Source organism: Conger conger, chromosome 18 (assembly GCF_963514075.1).
Source record: "Conger conger chromosome 18, fConCon1.1, whole genome shotgun sequence".
Lineage (NCBI taxonomy): Eukaryota > Metazoa > Chordata > Actinopteri > Anguilliformes > Congridae > Conger > Conger conger.
The window spans coordinates 31,013,982-31,036,121 of NC_083777.1; the positions used below are offsets into that span (position 1 = coordinate 31,013,982).

The following is a 22,140-nucleotide window of genomic DNA, read 5'->3' on the forward strand; positions in this document are numbered from 1 at the left end:
AATCATATTTTTCCAGATGCCTTTGTGCCAGACAAATAACTGAGTGTTGTAAAACAGCTTTTCTGACTCGGTTTGTGATCGTCCTCACTCTGAGAATCAGCCCCTCAAAAGGTCTCTGCATAGCTCCGGTCGTAGGTCCGGATTTCAGTGACTATTCTACAATCCAATCTATCAAGAAACAAAACTACAAATTTTAGCATTGGTTAGAATAATTTCCCAGGTTGCACACATGACATAAAAACTTGTTTATATGATTATGATTGTGAATCAACAGTATTAAAATGCATCTGTTCATATATACAGACCCTGGAAAAAAAATAAAAAAAATAAGAAAAGTAATCACTACTCAAGCTGCATTGAATTGTATTATCTTGCTTTTGACCAAAAAAAAATGAAAAAAATGCACCTACACCAGTCATTGTAAAGGCAGTTGGTCATCACAAACATCTGCAAGTATCTAACATGTCCTTCATTACACACAAAACACTGTCTGGGCCAATAAGGAAACATGGACTAAAACTTAAAATAAATGTTCCTTTAAAGTGGTTTCATGGTAAAGACAATAGGGGTGAGTAGTACGTTCCATAATCCAATGCAGAGAAGCTATTTGGCGCCATCTTGTGGATAAGTGAGAAACTAATATACATCCTGCAACTGAGAACGGGAAAAACGGAGAAAAAATATATATACTCCATACTCCATACTATGGAATGTGACTGAGCTGCACTGGAGACCTTCGGGGGAGAAAAGGTCCGATCGGAAGCCATCTTTTTTGCCGCATTGTTGGCTCCTGCTGTGAAGTTGGGACAGAGACTGGGAGGCGGGCCCTGGTACCGCCCAGACGACTGTAAACCCAGACTGACCAAAATCCATTGCCCAAACCCCTGAGGATCACAAGGCCCTGGCACTCGATCGATCGATGTGGGTCACACGGTCCTGGCACTCTATCGATTGCCCTTTCTCTTCCCTTCCCCCTTGGAGGCTTGCTGTGGACAGAGGGGAGGAGTTAGCTGGACAGGCAACCGTTCCATAAAGTACACTTGTAGTCCTTGTAGTCCCTCTGGACTCCAACTCCCATCAGCCCCACAGGTTAATGTTATGTGACGCCTCAAGTTATCCTGCTATTAATGTGACATGATGTAAAAACTCAGGCCCTCCCTCCCAGTCTCCATCGACTCCAAACACCCAATAAACAACTACCTACAAATGAGTACATTTAAAAAATGGAAAGCTCTTCAAGGTCAGAGCTGAACAGTGCAGGAGTATTTAAACACTGGGTTTGCGCTAAAACTGCGTACCTTGTCTTTATGTTTCTCTCGACTCACGATCTCCTCCAGGATCTCCCCATCTCCCCGCACCAGCCTGTCACACAGGAGGGGAAACAAACATCACCTCAGTCTCGACGCACGCAGAGCTTGTGCTACCTCACATGGCCTCTAGAGGGCAGGGCATGAGTCTGCACAGGACCTGTGCTTGTTCTGCCCTTCTGTTCCTCTGTAAAGGGTCTTTGTGACATTTTTACATTACATTTACATTTTTGTCATTTAGCAGACGCTTTTAATCCAAAGCGACTTACAAGTGCATAGGATCTTCCACAAGTCAAAGCATCACATCCATGACTAGTCAAATACACATGAAGTGCTGTTCTAAACATATAGTCATAAGTGCAATTCTTTTTTTAGACAAGAGGGATAGGGATATCAGAAAGGAGGGGCAGGGGAAATCAGGAGGGAGGACTAAGGTACAGTTTGAAAAGGTGTGTTTAGTCTGCGTCGAAATAGGGGCAGGGATTCTGCTGTCCTGACAGTGGTAGGCAAGTCATTCCACCACTGAGGAACCAGAACGGAAAACAGGCGTGAACGTGCAGCTCGACCGCCAGGTGCTCGTAGAGAGGGAACCATAAGGCGACCAGAGCTGGCAGACCGGAGTGGTCTAGCTGGGGAGTAGGGAGTGATTAAGGATTGTATGTAAGGTGGGGCAGTCCCCTTAGCATTACATTACATTACATTACATTAATGGCATTTGGCAGACGCTCTTATCCAGAGCGACGTACAACAAGTGCGCTGAAAGACCCTAGAGGGAAGTACAATTTCAACTGCTACCTGTACAACAAAGATAGCAGCCTGAAATGCCAACACTAGGGCCTTGAATCGGATGCGTGCAGCAATAGGAAGCCAGTGGAGGCCAATGAGGAGCGGGGTGACATGAGCCGACCTGGGCTGGCTGGTGATCGGGCAGGCTGCAGCATTCTGGACCAGCTGGAGGGGCTTGATGGCACAAACTGGGAGACCGGCTAGGTGGGAGTTGCAGTAATCCAGGCGGGAAATGACGAGCGCCTGGACTAGGAGCTGGGTGGCTTTCTCCGTCAGGAGATGACGGATACGGTGTATATTGTAGATTAAGAACCTGCAGGTTCTGGCAGTGGAGGATACTTGTGGAGCCAGGGTGAGGCAGTTATCAAGAGTCACCCCAAGATTCTTTGCCGTACGGGAGGAGGAAACTACAAAGTCCTCAACAGTCAGTGAGAGGTCGATTGTCGGAGAGGACTTAGCAGGGATGTAGAGAAGCTCAGTTTTGGCAAGGTTAAGCTTCAGGTGGTGGGAAGTCATCCACGCAGAGATATCAGCCAAGCAGGCAGAGATCTGTGTGGTGACCTGGGTATCGGGGGGGACAGTCTGCGGTGAGGTGAAAGTGGGGGTTTAGCCCTGCTACATAACTAATGTAACGTGAAGTGAAAGTCGGGATGGGTGTTTAGCCCTGGTGGGTGAAAGGGGGGTGTTAGTGAGGTTTAGCCCCACCTGGTGTAGCCGGTCTTGGGGTCGACCACCCTGCGGATCACACTCTGCTGGGCATCCCACTGGTCCTTGGTCATGGGCCTCTTGGTGGAGATGCGTGCCTTCTGTTCGTCCGTCATGGCTGCAGGGACATACGGTGTTACGGAACCTCACTGATCTCAGGTCAGTTTGGCTTCTCAGGCTTATTTGTATCAATATTATACAGTACCTAATAATAGGTTATTCATCTGTTGCTTTTATCTAAAGCAACTTACAGTTGATTAGACAAGGCAGGGGACAATCCCCCCCGGGAGCCAATGTGGGGTCAAGGGCCTTGCTCAAGGGCCCAACAGCTGTGTAGATCTCATCATAACTACACCGGAGCTTGAACCACCATCCTTCCGGGTCCCAGTAAAGTACCTTAACCACTAGGCTACAGGCTGCCACAATTATTGTACATCACCATGTTAGTACCACACTCAGCCAGTCCCCAGATATCACAGATCCCACATGTTGCCAATTCTCTCTAGTTGAGAGAAAAGCATAATGGCTTCCAAGCAAGTGTCACCATCCTGCTGCTGCAACCACAAAGCACCAGGTTCCCAGAGCTGGGAGTGCTCAGTTTGTACAGGATGTGGAGGACAGGCTGTGGAGGACAGGATGTGGAGGACAGGATGTGGAGGACAGGATGTGGAGGACAGGATGTAGTCTTACCTGGGCCATGCTCGCTGGTCTCCTCACTCTGCCAAGTCTCCAGGAAAGACGGCAAATCCTCCACAGGCAGGGCCTTCTCCACAGGCATGCTGAGAAGTGTAGGAACCAGGGCTCTCTCCACAGGCATGCTGGGAAGTGTAGGAACCAGGGCCCTCTCGGCCTTCTCCGCCTTCTCGGCCTTCTTCTTCAGCTTCTTCAGCCTCTTCTTCTCCTTTTTCTCCCGAGCCTTCATTTTCTTCAGTTTCTTCTTGGCCTTCCTCCTCTTCCTCTTGCGCTTGGCTTCCTCATCACTGGACGAGGAGGAAGAGCTTGAGGAGGAAGAGGAGCTGGAGGAGCTGCGCCTCCTTTTCTTCTTCTTCTTCTGGTCTTCTCTCTTATCTGCAATCAGAACCAAAGGTTGTGGAGGTCAGGGACATCGGTTAGCATGATGGTGACCTTACACCTGGAAGTAGCAATGAGAGTGTGATTAGTTTCCGTGGTCCTCCGTCAAACAGGACGAACCCGTTATCGATTGCAGTGCCGAGACTGCTCAAGTGGAAATGAGTCGGCCGATTGCACACACAATCATAAATGTGTGTAGAACAGTGGCTGCTTTCAGTTTCCACCTTAAAAATCAGCAACCAATTCAGACCCAAGAAACCAGGTGAGGCGAGTTAACGGCGTAATTTCCCACTTTAATGTATCAAGTGCTGAGCAACAACCAAATCCACATGGCTCAGGCAGTAAGAGCAGTCGTCTGGCAGTCGGAGGGTTGCCGGTTCGATCCCCCGCCCGGGCTGTGTCGACGTGTCGCTGAAGAAGACACCTAACCCCCAAATGCTCCTGATGAGCTGGTCGGGGCCTTGCATGGCAGCCAATCGCCGTCGGTGTGTGAGTGTGTGTATGAATGGGTGAATGGAGAAGCAACAATTGTACAGCGCTTTGGATAAAGGGCTACATAAATGCCTGCCATTTACCAAATCCAGCACACCCTGCGGCTCTCCAGGACCACTGGTGTACAGATTGGCATTAAAAATGACACACATGGGAATCCATACTGTGACACCTTGGGCATATGACTGAAATAAAGAACCTTGACTCTTGGAGGCAGGACACGGTTTCCGTTTGGGGGAAGGGCTGGCGCTGCTGCTGGAAGATGAAGATGAAGAACTTCTCCTCTTCTTCTCTTGCTTTTTCTCCCTCCCCTCTCTGCTTTGTGTCCTGACGTCGGACCCGTCGCGAGACCTGCTGCGTCCCATCTCAGGTGAGCCTCTGAAGGTGGGTCTTCAGGAAAGCAAGAAAAACGAGTTTCTACGTGTGAACAATATCAGAAGAATACGTGCTGGCTAGATGAAGTTTACCCGTTAGTTTACACACGTTAATACACCACAAGTATTATTATTTTTTTATAACTGCTGAATCGCAGGCCGCACATGAGTAACGTTAGCTATACCCTCTAACCCGACGCGTGGATGGCTGACAAAACTTAAATGTTTGCCACTTCAGTTACGTACCTTACACGTGTTGAAAAGTAACTTCACTCCTGCTCGTAACGATGCCTTCCTTCTGGATAGCAACAGCAAAACGAAAACACTCCCCAACACAGCTAGGTTAGCTAGCTTTTTTTATACAGTCTATGGCAATCAATCTGCAACCCGCTTCGTGAACGGTCACTGGTCCATCTGCATTGCACTTCCGTCTACCTAGGGAAACACGGATGCAGTTGAAAGGTTCCGTTCTTTAAAAAAAAATACAAAAGTGAGGGGGAGACGCAATAAAAAGGTAAATTATTTATCATGTATCGCAAGGAAATATATATTAAGTATACACCGCGATTTTTTTTTATAACATGAACTGGTATTTGTTCACGTTGAACATTTACAGATTTACGGAAGCTAAGCATTTCCTCTTTAGTTTGAACCATATTTTAGGACCCGGGGGAATGTTTGGTAGAGTTGGCGTTTGCCTAGCTTGCTAGCTAGCTACGTTTGTAAACGTTGAAGCGAGTGACAGAACAGAGCACTGGTCACCGATTGAGATCATGTAGCCTGTTTTGTTGTGCTTTTAATATCTAATAATATCCGTTTATTTGATAAATATTTATTAGCTAATACTATGTTGCAACCTGAATTGCTTCGATTGTTAATACAGACTGACTCAGTTGACACTGATATTTTGGCGGTTCCAGTTTTGCAAGTCGATACAAGACCAAAGGAGTCCAATTTAGAAAAGTTATCAAGAGTTTGTGGAGATGACGGAATCGATGAAACCAGTTCACCGCTCACCTTCATGCCTCAACAAATTCGGCTGAACAAGGATCATGAAATGTTTGAAGTAGGTTTATATGGGAAAGGCTTCGGAAACACGTTGACACTGGAACTGCACTGCCTCGACTTTAATTGCAACACCACGACTTCACTTAATAATTATATATAATAATTTGAACCTGCTATTACCATTGTTTTTATGCTATACTACATTATAAGACTGGTCCCCTTGTCTTGTCTCCGCAGGATGGTGACATACACAGGCATTTATACCTGCAAGATGTTGCGACCACAACACCGGAGGTTTCTGAAACACCAACGTGAGTAGCAAATAGATGTGCAAGTATAATTATGACTTGTATCGTGATACACTGCCGGCTGCTTAACATGTAATGATGTGTAACATGTACCTCAGAATATCGATGGGGTTAGGCTTGATTAGAACTGGATGAGACACCACTTCGGAAAATCATACTTCTGGGTGTATGGAGTTGGACCCTGCTAAATATTCCATCATAAACCAGCCTATGCTTGTTTAAGATGCGTTTTTGACAATTTGACCACTGGCTTACTCTACCAGCTTGGTCCAACTAGAGACCAGCTTTGACCCGCCCTAAGCCAGCCATGACCAGCTCGAAGTGTTGAAAAAACACAGATTAAACGAGCCTTGAATCCCAGCTGGTCTTAGCTGGAATTCTCAGCAGGCGATGCGCCATTTCCTCAGGATCAGTGGGGGCACTGTATTGTCTGAGGGGATGACGCTACGCCGTGGTAAATCGACTCTGCTGCATAACATATGGTCCTTATAGGTTTCCTATGTGCTCTCAGAATTGAACTGAACATTTTTACCGTGTTTTATAAGTGATTTGATATCTTTAGTTCAAACATGTACCATTTAAAATAGTAACAAAACAGAAACAGTAGCTAGTTAAAAAATAGATGAACGACAAAATATAAAAATACATCATAAATTCCCTCCTCCAGCACTTAAACTTAAACCTGTTTACATGTGCGAAAAGGAGTAGGAAGAAGTAACACTTATGTACTCCTACCCCAAAAGCGTGCCATCATGTTGGTGAGACTTTGAAACCAAGGCTGGGTGACTCTTTCCATCTGATGACCAACGCTTTGTGTTCTCAGCTGAAGCCAGCTGAGTTCCGCAGGTGTTCACCGGGTTCTCTCAATAGTCCCGTGTAAAACGGTTAATGAAATTAACGGAAACTGCGGTTTAATTGTCGGGTGGCGATGACGCGTCTCTCGCGCGCAGGGTGTCGGCGTTCCGCTGCCACATCGCGGGCTGCAGTCAGCTGTTCGACACGCTGGAGGGCTACGAGCACCACTACAGCGCGCTGCACCGGCACGTGTGCTCCGGCTGCCGCAGGTCCTTCCCGTCCGACCGCCTCCTCGACATCCACATCCTGGAGTGGCACGACTCCTTCTTCCAGATCATGGCCGAGAAGCAGAGCATGGTAACCAGGCCCTGAACCCGACCTCCCACGCCCCATGCCTCCGTGCTCAGTCCGTGATCTCACATTCTCTGTCGGATGTGACTGGAGTCTACAGAGGCAGGGCTCGCGTCTTTTTCTCAGATTAAGACCGTGACATTATTAATCTTCACCCCGACTCTCTCTATTGCTCAGAGTAGGCTGTGAGTCTGTCAGGTGAGGCATCTGCTGTTTTAAGATGATGTCATCATGCTGCAGTTCCTACACTCACTCATGAAAGTGTGATAATTCGCTGTTTGCCCAACGCTGGTGCTGACATGGACAGCATTACATACATTAATGGCATTTGGCAGACGCTCTTATCCAGAGCGACGTACAACAAAGTGCATTCCCATAACCAGGGATAAGTGCGCTGAAAGACCCTAGAGGGAAGTACAATTTCAACTGCATACATTCATTCATTCATACATGCATACATAGCATATATACTGGATGCATATGAAATACCCTGATGTCACTACCTTTTCCTCCAGGATATTCACATGCTGCCAGTTCTCCTGTAGTGTGTGTAGTGCACACCATATGTGGCTTATATCATGTACAGTAATTACTAGCTCTCCTGTAGTACTGTGTGGCTCATATGGGGTGTAGAGTGACTGGGACCCCTAAGGTCGGTGGTTCGATCCCCGGTGTAGCCGCAGTAAGATCCGCACAGCCGTTGAGCCCTTGAGCAAGGCCCTTAACCCTGCATTGCTCCAGGGGAGGATCTAATCAACTCTGGATAAGAGCGTTAAAGAGTGTCAAATGCCATTAATGTAGTGTAATGAGTAATGACTGACTCACTGGCGAGTGCACTGGAGGCTGGCAGAAGTTCTGTTGCTGTGTTTCTGATGGTGCTGTCACCGCAGTGGCTTAGAGGCACCACCAGTGGTCCAGTTTGGGAAGAAAGCAAAAGATAAAACATTGAAAATAACTTTTGAAAACTTTCTTTGAAAAGAAAATGCTGGTTCCGTTGTCATGTTGTGTTGTGCTGCCCTCTGGTGGCTGTTTGGTGTAACTGTGTTTGTCTTTCTATAGTACCAGTGCTTAGTAGAAGGATGTGATTTAAAATTCAAGACCAGCAAGGAAAGAAGAAACCATTTGATCAAAACTCATCGTTACCCTCCAGACTTCAGGTTCGACCGATCCAAGAAGACTAAAAGGTAAAACAAAGTCAAATACTGGATTACCTATTTTCCTCTGATTCTCACTTTTTATCCCTTATATTTGAAAACAAGATTGAATAGGCGACATCTGCGGTTCAAATCATAACTTCTATATCAATAGTAACTTTTTAGTCATGGCCAACTATATAATACAAATGGTTAGTGGGAATGCAGTCCACCATGTGGGGAATCAAATCAAAAATGGTTTAAGTGAACAACCCGGTGTGGTTTCTGTGAGATTTGGAAAGTAATCTTGCCAAAAATGTCAGTTCCTGTGGGTCCTGGCCACATAGCCAGACACTTATGGTCAGCCCCATAACTTCATAACTGGAAGCAAATGTCTCAGCAACTGCAAATAAAACAATAAAAATCTAATCTTGGAGCTAAAACCCAGTTGTTAGGACGATAAGTGTCTTGCTGTCTAGATATTACTAGATATGTTTCTTGGCAGACACTGTGCAAATCAAACTACGGTATATGTTGTCCCCTGGGATCAAACCAACAACCGTGTGGCCTACTCTGCCGTGTGGCCTACTCTGCCGTATGGCCTACTCTGTGGAGTGTTGATGCAGTGCCGTAAGAGTGATGTCGTGAGGAGGTGTGATGGTTTTGTTTGTGCGACCGAACGTGGGACGCATCATGTGGTGTTCCAGCAGGACGGAGTCCAAGGTTCCGCAGAAGAGCGAGGGGAGCATGGAGGTTTCCGCGGCGACGCTCCCCGCGGTTAGCGGGCCTGACGCGGGCGAGTCCATGGAGTTCTGCGCCTCCGGCGAGACGGAGCGGGACTCCCAGAGCGGCGCCGGTCCAGTGCAGGAGGAGCAGCCGAAACCACGCTACTCTCACAAGTCAGTCACCCCCGATCTGCGGCTGGATCGCAACCCTGCCCCTAAAAAAAAAACTCTGTATAAAGGCTGGGAATTACGTGTGAGGCCAGACCGCGGAGTGGGCTTTCAAACTCTCCGATTGAAATGTCAATGTTCTGAAGCCATGCACGTGCCTCAATATTGTGCTGATCAACTGTTGGCAATATGTGCTGTAACACAAGGGGACCCTAGAGTCCATATAGGACGGAGTAAGAACAGAAAGCCCTACTGTAAATGATTACTGTAAATGATAGCTATAGTTCTACTTCCTGGAGGCACTACATATCCCCACTGGGGCCTTTCTGTGTGGAGTGTGCATGTTCTCCCTGTGTCTGTGTGGAGTCTGCATGTTCTCCCCGTGTCTGTGTGGAGTCTGCATGCTCTCCCCGTGTCTGTGTGGAGTGTGCATGTTCTCCCCGTGTCTGTGTGGGTTTCCTCTGGGTACTTTGGTTTTCACCCAGGCGACCACCCTTGTGGCTTACGCCTAAAACTGACAAGCCTAATGAAAGTTTAATAGCCAGCTAATACATGGCTAATGCACAACTAGTGCATGGTTAATACATGGCTAACACAGTTAATGCATGGCTAATAAACGGCTAATGCATCTAGCCACACACACCCCCCACACACTCCTACAGTGCAAATATATAAGTGAGGTATATATGGCCACACAGCACGTGCCCAGGACCTTTAAAAAGACCAACAGGAGACTAGGACTCTTAAAATGATCTCTAGGTGACTGGGATCTCACAACTGACTAATAGGTGACCAGGACCCTTAAAATGGCGGCCGGGTAACCGGGTCCGTGTGTGTGCGGTTTGCAGGGTGCCCCACACCATCTGCTTCGGCCAGGGGTCCACCCGCGGCTTCCGAGGCCGGAGGAAGAGGAAGTAGACGTGAGCGTTTCCTGCAGGTAGACCTGAGCGTTTCCTGCAGGCGAACATGACCCCAGCACAGTCCCCATGTCCGACGCTATGAAGTATTCTATTTTCAACAATAAAATCATTAAATCCATTAGGAAATGTATGTCCTGTATTTTTTGGTATCTTATAAAAAAGTGTAAACTTCATATTTTTCCAATGAAGTAATTTAAGAAGTCTATTTCTAGTTTGTGAGAGACTATTTGTGAAGGATGTTTAGGTAACAGTGTTTGTTTGTGAAAGTAAGAGGAGACGTTTGTCACAGGTTAGTGTTTTAGTCTGGTTTGTGTGTATAACACCCAGAACTGGATCACATCCAACTCCTTCCTGTTCTGACCCTGATGGAGCTACCAGCCCCAGCATGTTCAGTTTTCTGCTGTTTAACATTAATATCTGTATTCAGCGTTAATGTGCTGCTGTTCATGTTTCACCCAGATGGTGGCGTAGATGTGCTGCTGGAAAGTTGAGGAGAGGTTGGTGAGGTTATTCTGCATCTCAGTACATATAATATATTACATATACTCTATGATTATTCACAGTTCAGCACTACTACTTATTTAGAAATACCAGGTAGATTTAAGAGCAATTATTTAAAAAATTAAAGCTCTTTACTGTCTTATTGAGGTGTTTTCACTCCTGTATATCGTATGCTTTGTGTAAGATAAATATGATCAAATGCTTTTTGATCATATTTATATCTTGTTTATATATGTAACTTTTTGGGGGGTACTTCATCGTTTAGTCATTTCATTTGATGCCTTTTCTGATATTTAACATTGATACATCAGTGAAACGCTCAATTAACAGGTTGTTCAGCACACTTGAGCTTTGAAACCTGTCGACCTTAACCACACTGAAATAGTATACCAGTATTTAATCCCGGTATCTCTGCCAAGATGTTCAAGTATATTTTATATAAATAGAATTTTGAGGGGTGATTGATGCCACTTTGGCATTTAACATATTTGAACACTTTCATCGCCTGGATAAACGTTCCCTTTAGCACCAAGCTGACACGAAGGAAACGTGTAACGGAAGCCAGGCAGAATCTCATACTGAAAATGAGATGAAACTCTTCAATTACGGTTGAAAAAAAAAAAAAAAAAACGGTTGAAAGTGGAATACAGCTGCACTCTCATGCTTTTCTTTAAATAAAATATCGGCGTTTTTAGCCCAAATATGCAATAAGTAGGCTAGGTCGTTATTAAGTACCTTTTATTATACGGACATCACGGGCGCAGCGGCGATAGATTCCGTTGGGAAGTATGCTCATTTACTGAATATTCTGTACAACGGTTACCCTGTCTTATTTATGATAATTATGTATGTGTAATATGCCTATTTATTATCATGGTTGCAGCAAAACCTTGCGTAATAGTTGTGTGCTTAATTTGCCATAATTGTCCGTTTTGCCTGGAATATTAAAAACTAGCATGGCTAGTCTGTGCTGCAGGCTGCCTTTAAGAGCTTAGACTGAACGGCAAATGCTGGTTCATTTTAATATTCATTAAAGAAAAGACAAAACTACAGGAACCGTGGAAACTTATAAAGTTTACTCTTTTTCCAAGTAGCCCATAATGTTCTCAAAAGTTTTGAAAAAAATAACACACATACTCAACAAAGCATATACTGTAGTAGGCCAAACATCCTCTGAAAATATTTTTTAATGTGATGTTAACCCCTTAATGATTGTTTTTATCCTGCAATTTCACTATGGTAACCGGATGTACTGTTAAATTAAAACTCATGGTTCTACCAGTGTAACTTATTTTAAGATGCCATTGCTTTAGTGACAACAGTTCCTTATTTTGTAAGGTGGTAAAACAAAAAAAACCTCTGCATTTTGGAAATACACATACTACAACAAATAAGGTAATGGCAGTTACCTTGGACAAGTGTCCAGCGGACCAAATGCATAATAGCTTTGAATTCTAAAATGTGCTAACTCGGAGAAATGTAGATCGAATGTCCATTGTTTACTAAGAATTTCTCTGGAGGAATTATCATTGTTGTCTGTTTTGCCGTTGTATACTTCTACAGAAGTGCTTGTACATAAAAATTGTATTATCTGTTTTGAATAGGCTCTCTCGAACACGATGAGCCCAAGTACAGCCGTCTCTGACCAGTATTCATAACCTAGTTGCAGAGAAAATGCGTTGCCCACATTAGCTTGTAAGAACATTCAGTATAAATGCAGCTCATCAAAGAACCGACCATGGGCATGTTATTCAAGTGACGACTAAAAAGCATTTTATAACTTGTTAGGCGTGCATAAAACAACACAGCATTTTTTCGCCTGCATAACAAAGTTAGCATTTTCAATATGTTGTGCTTCGGCAAAAACAGTTCTTGAGATTTTATACCAAAAAAGGTTGACGTTTTACAACAAAAAATTGTTTTTGTGATGCCTACATCTAAATGGAGGACTTCCTTTGGAGGAGTTCCAATGAATCTAATCTGAGTGAATATTTGTGAGGAAGACACCTTTGACAACACAGTAGAGGGCATTTTCAAAATACTGTCTTATTCACTATGCTTATAAATAAGGAGCCAGCCTGTTTTTGAATAATAAATAGCATGTGAAAGTATGGAATGTGTGTGACTTGTTGATGTGGGTTGGGTATTTGACACAAACTTCAATCAATGGACCTCAATGAATATATTAGTATACAAGAGGGTATTATTGTATTTATTTTGTATGATCTTCTCGACCTGTTGCTGTCTGAGGACGGGGAGGTAGGGGAGGGTGACAGGGGGGGGCAGTCCTGCTTTTCAGGATAAAAAGTGTTGTATACTTTAGTAAGCAAAATGCAGCATTTTACACTTCATAAAACCCAAAATATCATTTAGTTTCCATGTGTCCTTTTGGAGTCTCCAAATGTCCTTTTTGGAAAATTGCCTAGCCATAGATTAGAAAAAACAATGCAGAATGCTCATTTTTGGGGATATTGTCCTCAAATTTGAAAGGGAATGTCCATTTGTCCAGCAGAGACTTGGCGCCATTGTGTTTCTAAGCGCACCAGCCACAGCTGCAATAATCTGTATCTCAAAAACAAAAATCTTTTCAATGAGAAAACAAGCTTCCACCTTCACTGTGTTTGAGTTTCTGTAACTTTGTTTTAGTAATATTTTGATTAATTCTGACTATTGGAAAACAAACGCCAAAGTATTACCTTTCAGAAGAGACTAGGATTATGCCTGTAGTCAAAATCGTTCAAGAATAGTAACCATTTTATATTGGGTATGTCATTTTTAAAATTGTGTCAAGAAAAGGGGCGATACTTTTAAGGGGTTTTAGAAAAATACACCTTTTTATTTTGTTGACAGGAATATACTTTAATTGTATAAAATAAAGATTATTGAAATATACACATACATTGACGTCTTGACCCAAATTATCCAAATCCGATTATTAAGTAGGCTACTGCAACGTATTATATAATATCATATTTTAACTTTTATTTACAATCTTTGTTTAGAGCTTTTTTTTCTCGGATGTTTGGTTTCTAAACGAAAAATGTCCTTCGTTTTTAAAATGTTTCGGACTAATAAACTGATAAACAAAGTTGGATAACCTTTAAGCTATCCAACTTTGTGGATGCACTGTCCTGCAATGTGCAGCTTTTTAAAATCACCAGCATTTTATACTTAGACTGCTCAGAGCCTGCTACAGTTGACGGTCTTGCAAGACAACATTCTTAAAATAGCCTGTTACATTATAGCTAGACTTGATATCTGTAACGAGATAAGTAGGCCTACGAATGAGGTTACTATTTTATTTCTACGTTTACTCAATTCAATCGGGGTTTTAAAATCTATTTTAATATATATTTCATATAAAAGCTATTTTCTGTTAGCACCGTCCCTGAAAAAACAACTGTAATGGATTCCTTGAAAGGGGACATCGAATAAGGCACGAATAGGCAAAATGGAGACACGAAGATGGGCTGCAACTGAGCGATATCAACGGTACAGCCTCAAGTAGTAAACAAAAAAGCATCGCTAGACTTTCTTTTTTATTTTTTTTAACTTCCCATTGACATTCAATTAATAGTGTATAATTTAATATAAGTCTACTGTGTCGCTTATTTTTGCCGTTTTTCATAAACTGCAAATGGCACCCATTAGCAATTATTTTATTTTCAAGTTTTACTTTGAATATTCTTATTTTAGCGGCGGCCTGAGTGTCTGTCAAAGTTGTCTACAAGAACGGTTCCTGAATCCTGATGCCAAATCTGCATCCCTCCATTCCTGCATGACTTGGAAATGAACACCATAACATGTTCAGTGTTAATAAACTCTTATAGAGCACATCTGGTCCCTATTGCATACGTAGCCTACTCTGTTAAAGTTGAATTAACACTGGGCATTTTACCGTGAACTGGTGTTTTCAGGGCTGGTTAGGCCTAATACGAAATTGAGTATATATTTTCATGGGTTGGTTTGAAAGATCTGTGTACAGTTTTAATAATATGTGCACAGTGCCCTGCGCACATAAACACGGCGTTACAAAAGGCTGAAAAACATTCTGTTTACCTACTTAAGACAAATAGTACATTCCATAAGTCACCGGTCCACTGAAAAGTCCGGGCACTGGCAAGGCCGGTCTTGGAAAAGAATTAGAGGGTCCGTACAGAGAAGGCGAGCCAATATGCGCTCCCAGCGGGAATGGAAAGGCAAAAGCGGGTAACAAAGGCTTCGTGGCCAGTTTTAGTTTTTCCAGTTCTGCCTCCTGCAGTCTCTTGGCTTTCGCCCGTCTGTTCTGGAACCAGATTTTGACCTGCGTCTCCGTGAGACTGAGCGAGTTGGAGAACTCCGCTCTCTCGGCGATGGAAAGGTACTGTTTCTGGCGAAACTTTCTCTCCAGGGCCAAGAGCTGCGACGTGGTGAACGGCGTCCGCGGCTTCCTGTTGTTTTTGTGCTTCCGCAGGGTGCACGCGGACGGACTGGAAGGCCCTGTCAACGAGGATAAGTGCGTGAACACGGCGATCACTGAACTTTTGGCTTTCAGTTTGTCTAAATAACTTAATTGACAATAAAACGATCAGAACCAGAAGGGCGCAAGTGCCGAAATGTTCTAGGCTTAATCTAAAGGCTACTATAGCCAACTGCAGTGAAATCGGCTACAGGTATTTGTCTATTGAATATATAGCCTGCATAACATTTTTTTTTAAAACAAGTTTAAAAATAAAATGTAATATAGGCTATGCTCGTGCCTTCAACTGAAATAAGAAGCCAGAAACCATGATGCAGCGACGATATGGTCCCCATCGTCAGATTCCTGTGACTGTTTTTTGTGATGAAATGTTTCTTTTTTTTTATTCAACAATTTTCAAACAGAATATGTTATGTTAGTTTCCCCCCCCCATTAAAACACCCCACCCCAATTGACAAGGCTATTCTTTAGCACTTGACAATTGGTCGTTTTTTGAACTAGTTGTTTTTGAACGACTAAACATCTGAAACAGAAATGCTAACGCTTAGCCTATAGGCCTGCTTTTACTATTACGATTCAAAATTAATTAACGGTTGGCACCTGTAAAATAATCTTAGCAGTAGACATGGAGCTAACTGTTGTATGTTAATGCAGCACGCTTTTAAAATATGCGATTGTGTGTTTTTAAGAGAATGAAAATAGAATGAACTTACTTGGAGGGGAGGTGTACGCAGAAGTTTGCAACCAAGTGCGGTGCTCACTATCACTCTCATCTTCGCCCTCTTTTTTCTTGCAGTCTGGTATATCTTGACAGACGGCAAGGACAGAGTTTTTCTCTGCGTGAAATGTCTTTGGCGAGTGTAGTAGCGTCCGTTCTGGCGCAGACTTCGGTGGAACTAGTTCTGATTCATGGAAAAAACTTTGAGTCCGACACGGAGTTCTGTCAGAAATGAGCGACTCGACACTAAACGGGAGACTAGACGTCTTGCTTCGGTATCCTTTGGGAGTTGTCGTTACATGTGACTGCCCGTCTTCCTTATCAGAATCCTCTCTTTCCTGTAGTTTTATCTCTTGGGAGAGAGACCGCTGGTCAGGATTCATCATAGAGTTTGGGGCCATACACCTTTAGTAAACAGCTTGACAGTTCTGAACCACGTCCTGCGATGCTACCCTTCCGCGTAGCGCAAGGCGCTCTGTCAAAAAATGCTGTCCGTGTTGTGACGGCTCTTTGCTTTTGGGCATAGAAGTTCCACAAGTTCTCTCTCAACTCGCCGCCTTCCAATCAGCTTGGATGACTTGGCTGGGTGACGTTGTGGGCTCTCCGTTTTGATTGGTCGGTCTTTCGGGAAGCCCGTCAGGAATAATTGGGAGAGACGGCGCAGTTCATCGCAGGCGTCTTTCCTGCGCGGTTTATTGATACTGTAATTCGCTGGCTCCTCTCACGTGCACACGCCACTGGTGAAATCTTTGTCCTACAGTCAACCAGCAAGACAGTTGAGAAATACCTTCTGTGGGCTATTAGTTAAACAAATAGGGCTGCAGTGATTATTTAAAAAAATAAAAACTCAAGATGTTACCGATGCTTGTGTTTTATTGGGGCGCAAAACCGGCGAAACCAAAAACGTGTGTATCATGAACCAGACTTATTTAACCAGATTATTTGATCAATGTTTTGTGTTTTAGGAAATTCACTTTTAACCTTTAAGCTATATAGGCCTCCCGATGCCATGGAGAAAAAGAAGACAACATATTTAGTTTTGGGGTTGTTTTAAAGGCGTTTGAAATACAGGCTATAGCCTATATAAATTGAATTTCAGAAAAAATATGTTGTAGTATTCGTAACATAAACTGAGTTTACTGAAAGGCTCAAACAGAACGGGCAATGGTTATTAGCCACGCACGTATCACAGCAATTTAAAGCTGGTCTTGGCCCTTTAAAAAAGGCCAACAAAAGCTTCATTTAAAAAGCAGCGGGCAGTCCTTCACCGCAAGTCAAGGCGTTTAATAAGGTAGACAAGTTATGTTTTGGGAGGCGCCGCGCAGACGCGGCGGGATCAAAGGGGAAGATACCTCCGGGAGAAACAGCACGGTTAACTCCACTTAACCAATTGTCCACAAGAAGTTTAATGTCTGGTGTGTAGCTAGAGGGGGAGCCGTTCTCACAGACTCCTGCCTGCTGCAAGTATGTTAACTGTTGCGTTTCTGGATTTTTAACCCACAGCGGACATGTGCTGCCATGCATATTACATGTCCCTGAGAAAAAAAAAAAAGGATAATAAAATGTTTCTGGTGAGGCAGAGTTTTTACTGAATAGCTGGGGATTGACTGCTAAGAAAACTGTCTGAGAATGTCTCATTATGATGTTCAGACATGTGCAGCCATGTGTTTAAATAAAAAGAATGTATGTCATGATTGATAGGCTATATTATGTCGTGCATGGTGTTATCTGATGAAAAGCCATTTCATGTGTCGTGTTCCCCAGAGGCGTTATAAAACTGTCCGAATTAGAATACGGAGGCTAATATTTTAATATGCCTAGTGCTCTCAAATGAATAGTTTCACGTCCTTAATTTCTTATAAGTGTATATTCTTGTATGGAATTATCCTGCAGGGCTTTTAAAGAATTAAGAAAGTTGCCTTTAGCCTATTAGTTTCAATAGCTAAATTAACCAGGTTCAAGAGGCAAACAAAAAATACTTATTTCCTCACAAACTGTTTCTTAAATTGAACTGTTTCTGCTATTAAGTTGCACTACACTAATATGTTGTTCTCCGATAAACTGACATTCCACAACAAAGAATAAGAAACACACAAAAAACACAAAACAATTCTGAAAAAGATTTGAGTTTATATTCCAGTGCTATAACGAGTTACACACAGAACACACACACGTCTCCGAAAATCATTTAAACCTGTAATAAAACAACTGTTTTACATCTTTGCTTATCTAACCGTTAAAGTAATTAATCCGGCTGATGCTAACCCAACTATCATCAACTAAATGTCACTTAAATATAAATACACCAGTAGGCCTATTTTAAACGGACAATAGGCAAGCGAAATTACGTGTACATTAAATGCTACCGTGAACGTGAACTCGTGATCTGTGGTCTGTGCACGAGCATATCTAAATCAGCTAGTAAAATGTACCAACGACAGTTTTATTTTAGACCTATAGCAAGTAAATAATACATTGTAATATCATAGTTTGTAATGTTACGAACATAGGCTATACAATGAGTGTGTGTTAAACATTCAACCAATGTCTGGTACATTTTCTGGTAACATGCAACATGAAACAAGTGACTCTTTCTGCAGCTTTACTGTAAAGCCGTTTGTCAAAACTCTACCACCGCAAATGCCCGAAAGGGCTAATTATCTGAGATAAAATAAAATGCACGTTTCATTTTTTGTCACAAAAAGCTTCACGGCACGCCCGGGCCTAAAACTCCCGCAAAAAACCAGCAAAGTGGCAATAAGGGGAAATTCAGAATTTATAGAAAGTGCCACTCTGCAGTTGGTTTTCAGCGAATTGACGTAAAACATCATCGATTCTAAAAGAGTGTAAGAATTACAAGAATAAAATCAAAAGGCATAAAAACGTGTTTTTATTTTAATTGGTAGGCTAATTCAGGAGCTGTATATATTACATGGCATATATAGTTTACTGCCGTTAATCAATATTCACTTTTCGGTCTGAAACCTGGTAAACTGGAACCTATTCAAAATTATACGTTTTTTGACGAAATTACTGGGCATACCAGAATATCAAATAATAAAGAAATCATTTATATGGCATTTTGGAAAGTGAGTCTCATTTATAAGCTATAGCTAAATAAATCCAAATAAATAAAATAGATGCTGAACAAATCACTAAAATTTCACAAAGATTCAAACCAAATTCCCACACATTATTCAGTTTCGACATTATAATGGATTTTAGAAAACAATGGTGTAATCTTCAATAAAAAAAAACGGAAACGGAAACCTGGCAAATGGTCCGAAACATTGAGCATCTTTTTTGCCTGTTTAGCAAATGACATTCAAGCACCAAAACGCCAAGTCCATATCCTATAGGCCTATGCCATGTTTCGGTCTTTTGGCCTCGTGGTTCCTCTTCGCTTTGAAATCCTTTCATATCCCGTCAGATATGATCGGAATAGCCTCAGGCGGCGAGCCCCGGTGCGTTTTGAACCGGTCTTTGAAAGTTAGGACGGCAGTCGGGTTCTATGCAAGTGCAATGAATGTAGAGTCCACGTCGCCTCCTCCCCTGTGAATATCACTCACCGTGTTGTTCAAAAACAGCGCACATGCTGAAACATTTACAACACCGAGGGATGTGGTCGCCAGATTTATTACGGAACAGAATAAACAGTGAGCCCCTCTGTGTTCTTATTTGAGAAGCATAAGCAGAACTTTCTGAATATTACAAATGTTACAAACGAACGATGGAAGCCGTAATTGCCTTGTCCGGCTCAATTAAGCGTTTGCTTGATGACGTTGTTGGAGTCATGTCACAGTATACTCCAGTTGCTGGAGGGTAGTTTTCTCTAACCACAAAACGGTTGCGCAAAGTAGCATCGTTAGTGATTTCATTGTTTTTTTATTTTTTTATGGAATTTCAATGGCGACACAGTTTTATTGTTGTAATGCATCGCTAAATGTATAAAATTCACACACTAAGGGTAAGCATTGTTGTAAATGCGGTCACATGCTTGGGAAAGCAAAAATTGGCCTTCCCTTCACAGTCCGAAATGAGACCCTTCTCTGCCTATTCAGTCTAACCGCAATGCACACTGCCCTTAATGCTGCATCCAGTATGCAAAGATAGTTTAACACCCCCCCCTCCATTTTTTCTTTTTTTCTTTTTTTCTTTTTTCTTTTACCACATTATGGCTTTTGATAGTCACACAAACACGTATGAATGACCGCATAAAGAAATAAACTTTCAGCACGTTCTTAAATATCTCAATCGGAACAAAGGGCAAAGCGCACGCAGGGACCGGGCTGAATAGACGCACACGGCTATGACAGGGTGTGTCGACGAAGCATTAAAACCAAGCTGTACATGGATCTTGTCTGTAGCTTTCTTTTAGAGGTCAGTGTTTCCTCTTGTTCCAGACTGAGGTCAGGTCTCGTTAATCTCTCGGCGTATGCGCAGTCCGTCCGACTGGCCACCATCCTGCCTTCTGCTGCTATGCCAGCTCCGGACCAACGTTAATTATTTAACCGATCTTCACCGGCGGGATCAATTAGGTAATTATGACTTAATTAGGTGATTATATCACCTGCTGGATCACGTTTCTGTAAATAAATGGGACGGGGAGGCTGGTACTTCCTTTATTAAAGCCTGCACAGTGAGCTACACTAGCAGCACACAAAAAGGCTTCGGGCCTACTCGGAGTCCGTGCAACAGCGACCGATTCGTCTGTCCTGATGGTCATTGAGTCATTCAGGAGCCGCTGGATCACGAGCCTTTACTGAATCAGAGTGGATGTCACCGTGAGGGACTGAATCACTGAATCATCCATCTTTACAGTGGGGTGTGCTGATTCACACCGTGAAAGTTTTTACTGAATCAAGCTGTAGTTCTTTGCTGAATTGCATTGTGAGAGTATTTACTTGATCTAACTGTATGGGCAGTGCGATTTTACGGAGTTATAGTGAGAGTCTATATTGATCAAACTGAGTCTTTAGTGAATCATACTCTGAGAGAGTTGAATGAATCTGTTCCTAGATGTGAAAAGTCGCTGTGATGATTAGATGGTAAATGGTTGGCATTTATATAGCGCCTTTATCCAAAGCGCTGTACAATTCTCATTCACCCATTCATACACACACTCGCGCACCAACGGCGATTGGCTGCCATGCAAGGCGCCGACCAGCTCGTCAGGAGCATTTGGGGGTTAGGTGTCTTGCTCAGGGACACTTCGACACAGCCCGGGCGGGGGATCGAACCGGCAACCCTCCGACTGCCAGACGACTGCTCTTACTGCCTGAGCCATGTCGCTGATTAGATGTGAAAAGTCGCTGGCACGATTAGATGTGAAAAATCTAAAGCCATTGAATGATTTCCTCCATTCTCCTTCAGACTAGTCTGCCCTTTAGAACTTGCGCTGAAAAGTGTGTCAGTGCCTTCCAGACCTTTCTAATTCCGCGGCCCGTCCGTCTGGGCGAGTGTGGAGTGTGTTCCCCCGTGAGCTGACTGTAGTCATGCCAACGGAGCGCAGCCCAGCAGCAGGCCAGCGAATGTTTTTCCTCGCCGTTTGCTCTTTGAGTTCGGGGATTTATGACGTGCTGATTTCTCATGTGGAATGTTTATCCACTGCTCGGGGGGTTATGTACATCTCTCATGTGTCCTCTGTGTCCAGTTTCGGCAGGAATAATAATAATAAATAAATAATCCCATTGTATTATTTCCACAGGGATTGATTTAGGAAATGTGTGTTTTTTTGTTTTTTCTTATTAGTGACATGAAAAGGGCCTGAGCAGGCATCCTCTTCTTATTTTCCTTTGAGTTATTTTCACAAAATATCTTATTTACATGCTAATAAATTGTTTCTTTGTGGAAAAACTTTCGTTGTGGAGTCCACAATTGTAATGTGTACAATTTTAATATATGCAATATTATTGCAATGGGAGAAGCAGAAAACATTTGGATTTTTAAATTCAAAACAAATATAAAAATGCACATTAAATCAATTCATGGCTATAAAATCTGCAGTATATTCAGACCATTTGTTTTTAATAGAGATTTATCTGCTTAAACATTGAATTCGCTGTATACTAAGTCCTTAAACCAGTTCAGCGGGCTACATTTGGTTCACAACAGAGACGTTTTAATTTATTCTTATAACCTTTTTTTGATATAGTAAAACGTATGACACATTCAGCGTTTCCTCTAATAAATCTGTTATCGACTTGATTTCTCAGAGCCGCGTTACTGCAGAGCTTTCGGCTTTGGTGAATGCCGCGCAGTCCGTTAGCGCGGTTTCCGCGGCGTCGCGCGTCTCCGAGCGCAGTCAGCTGCTCTGCTG

General features: G+C 43.1%; 3 protein-coding genes across 6 annotated transcripts; 1 reads left to right on the forward strand and 2 right to left on the reverse strand.

Annotated features, from left to right (window-relative positions):
• Nucleotides 1-230: 230 nt before the first annotated feature.
• LOC133118195 (ADP-ribosylation factor-like protein 6-interacting protein 4) lies at nucleotides 231-5,186 on the reverse strand. The gene is made up of 6 exons (XM_061228000.1): nucleotides 4,982-5,186; nucleotides 4,561-4,751; nucleotides 3,489-3,866; nucleotides 2,799-2,916; nucleotides 1,299-1,362; nucleotides 231-986 (listed from the first exon to the last, which is right to left on the reverse strand). Exons 2-6 carry the CDS (start codon nucleotides 4,724-4,726, stop codon nucleotides 945-947), a joined length of 768 nt encoding a protein of 255 aa, XP_061083984.1. The 5' UTR covers nucleotides 4,727-4,751; nucleotides 4,982-5,186; the 3' UTR covers nucleotides 231-944.
• Nucleotides 5,101-10,250, forward strand: znf511 (zinc finger protein 511). Of its 3 annotated transcripts, XM_061227996.1 has the most exons (7): nucleotides 5,101-5,249; nucleotides 5,656-5,801; nucleotides 5,981-6,054; nucleotides 7,002-7,203; nucleotides 8,257-8,381; nucleotides 9,038-9,229; nucleotides 10,072-10,250. In XM_061227996.1, the coding sequence occupies exons 2-7, from the start codon at nucleotides 5,757-5,759 to the stop codon at nucleotides 10,139-10,141; spliced, it is 708 nt and encodes a 235-aa protein (XP_061083980.1). In that variant the 5' UTR covers nucleotides 5,101-5,249; nucleotides 5,656-5,756; the 3' UTR covers nucleotides 10,142-10,250. The 3 variants fall into 3 exon arrangements, with proteins under 3 accessions (XP_061083980.1, XP_061083978.1, XP_061083979.1); XM_061227994.1 differs by lacking the exon at nucleotides 5,101-5,249 and having other exon boundaries at nucleotides 5,330-5,801; nucleotides 10,072-10,249; XM_061227995.1 differs by lacking the exon at nucleotides 5,101-5,249 and having other exon boundaries at nucleotides 5,331-5,801; nucleotides 9,041-9,229; nucleotides 10,072-10,247.
• Nucleotides 8,334-16,330, reverse strand: msx3 (muscle segment homeobox 3). Of its 2 annotated transcripts, XM_061227999.1 has the most exons (3): nucleotides 15,817-16,330; nucleotides 14,704-15,123; nucleotides 8,334-9,264 (listed from the first exon to the last, which is right to left on the reverse strand). In XM_061227999.1, exons 1-2 carry the CDS (start codon nucleotides 16,220-16,222, stop codon nucleotides 14,708-14,710), a joined length of 822 nt encoding a protein of 273 aa, XP_061083983.1. In that variant the 5' UTR covers nucleotides 16,223-16,330; the 3' UTR covers nucleotides 8,334-9,264; nucleotides 14,704-14,707. The 2 variants fall into 2 exon arrangements, with proteins under 2 accessions (XP_061083983.1, XP_061083982.1); XM_061227998.1 differs by lacking the exon at nucleotides 8,334-9,264 and having other exon boundaries at nucleotides 11,709-15,123.
• Nucleotides 16,331-22,140: the final 5,810 nt, after the last annotated feature.

Bases quoted from the DNA above. Each gene is read 5' to 3' on its own strand.
- LOC133118195 (XM_061228000.1), bottom strand. From the start codon at position 4,726: ATGGGACGCAGCAGGTCTCGCGACGGGTCCGACGTCAGGACACAAAGC. The intron at 3,867-4,560 runs GTTCTTTATTTC...TTCTGATTGCAG, and splicing joins TCCTGCCTCCAAGAGTCAAG to ATAAGAGAGAAGACCAGAAG. The intron at 2,917-3,488 runs GTAAGACTACAT...ATGTCCCTGCAG, and splicing joins GACCAGCGAGCATGGCCCAG to CCATGACGGACGAACAGAAG.
- znf511 (XM_061227994.1), top strand. From the start codon at position 5,583: ATGTTGCAACCTGAATTGCTTCGATTGTTAATACAGACTGACTCAGTT. The intron at 6,055-7,001 runs GTGAGTAGCAAA...TCTCGCGCGCAG, and splicing joins GAGGTTTCTGAAACACCAAC to GGTGTCGGCGTTCCGCTGCC. The intron at 7,204-8,256 runs GTAACCAGGCCC...GTCTTTCTATAG, and splicing joins TGGCCGAGAAGCAGAGCATG to TACCAGTGCTTAGTAGAAGG.
- msx3 (XM_061227999.1), bottom strand. From the start codon at position 16,222: ATGGCCCCAAACTCTATGATGAATCCTGACCAGCGGTCTCTCTCCCAA. The intron at 15,124-15,816 runs GTAAGTTCATTC...CCTCGTTGACAG, and splicing joins TGCGTACACCTCCCCTCCAA to GGCCTTCCAGTCCGTCCGCG.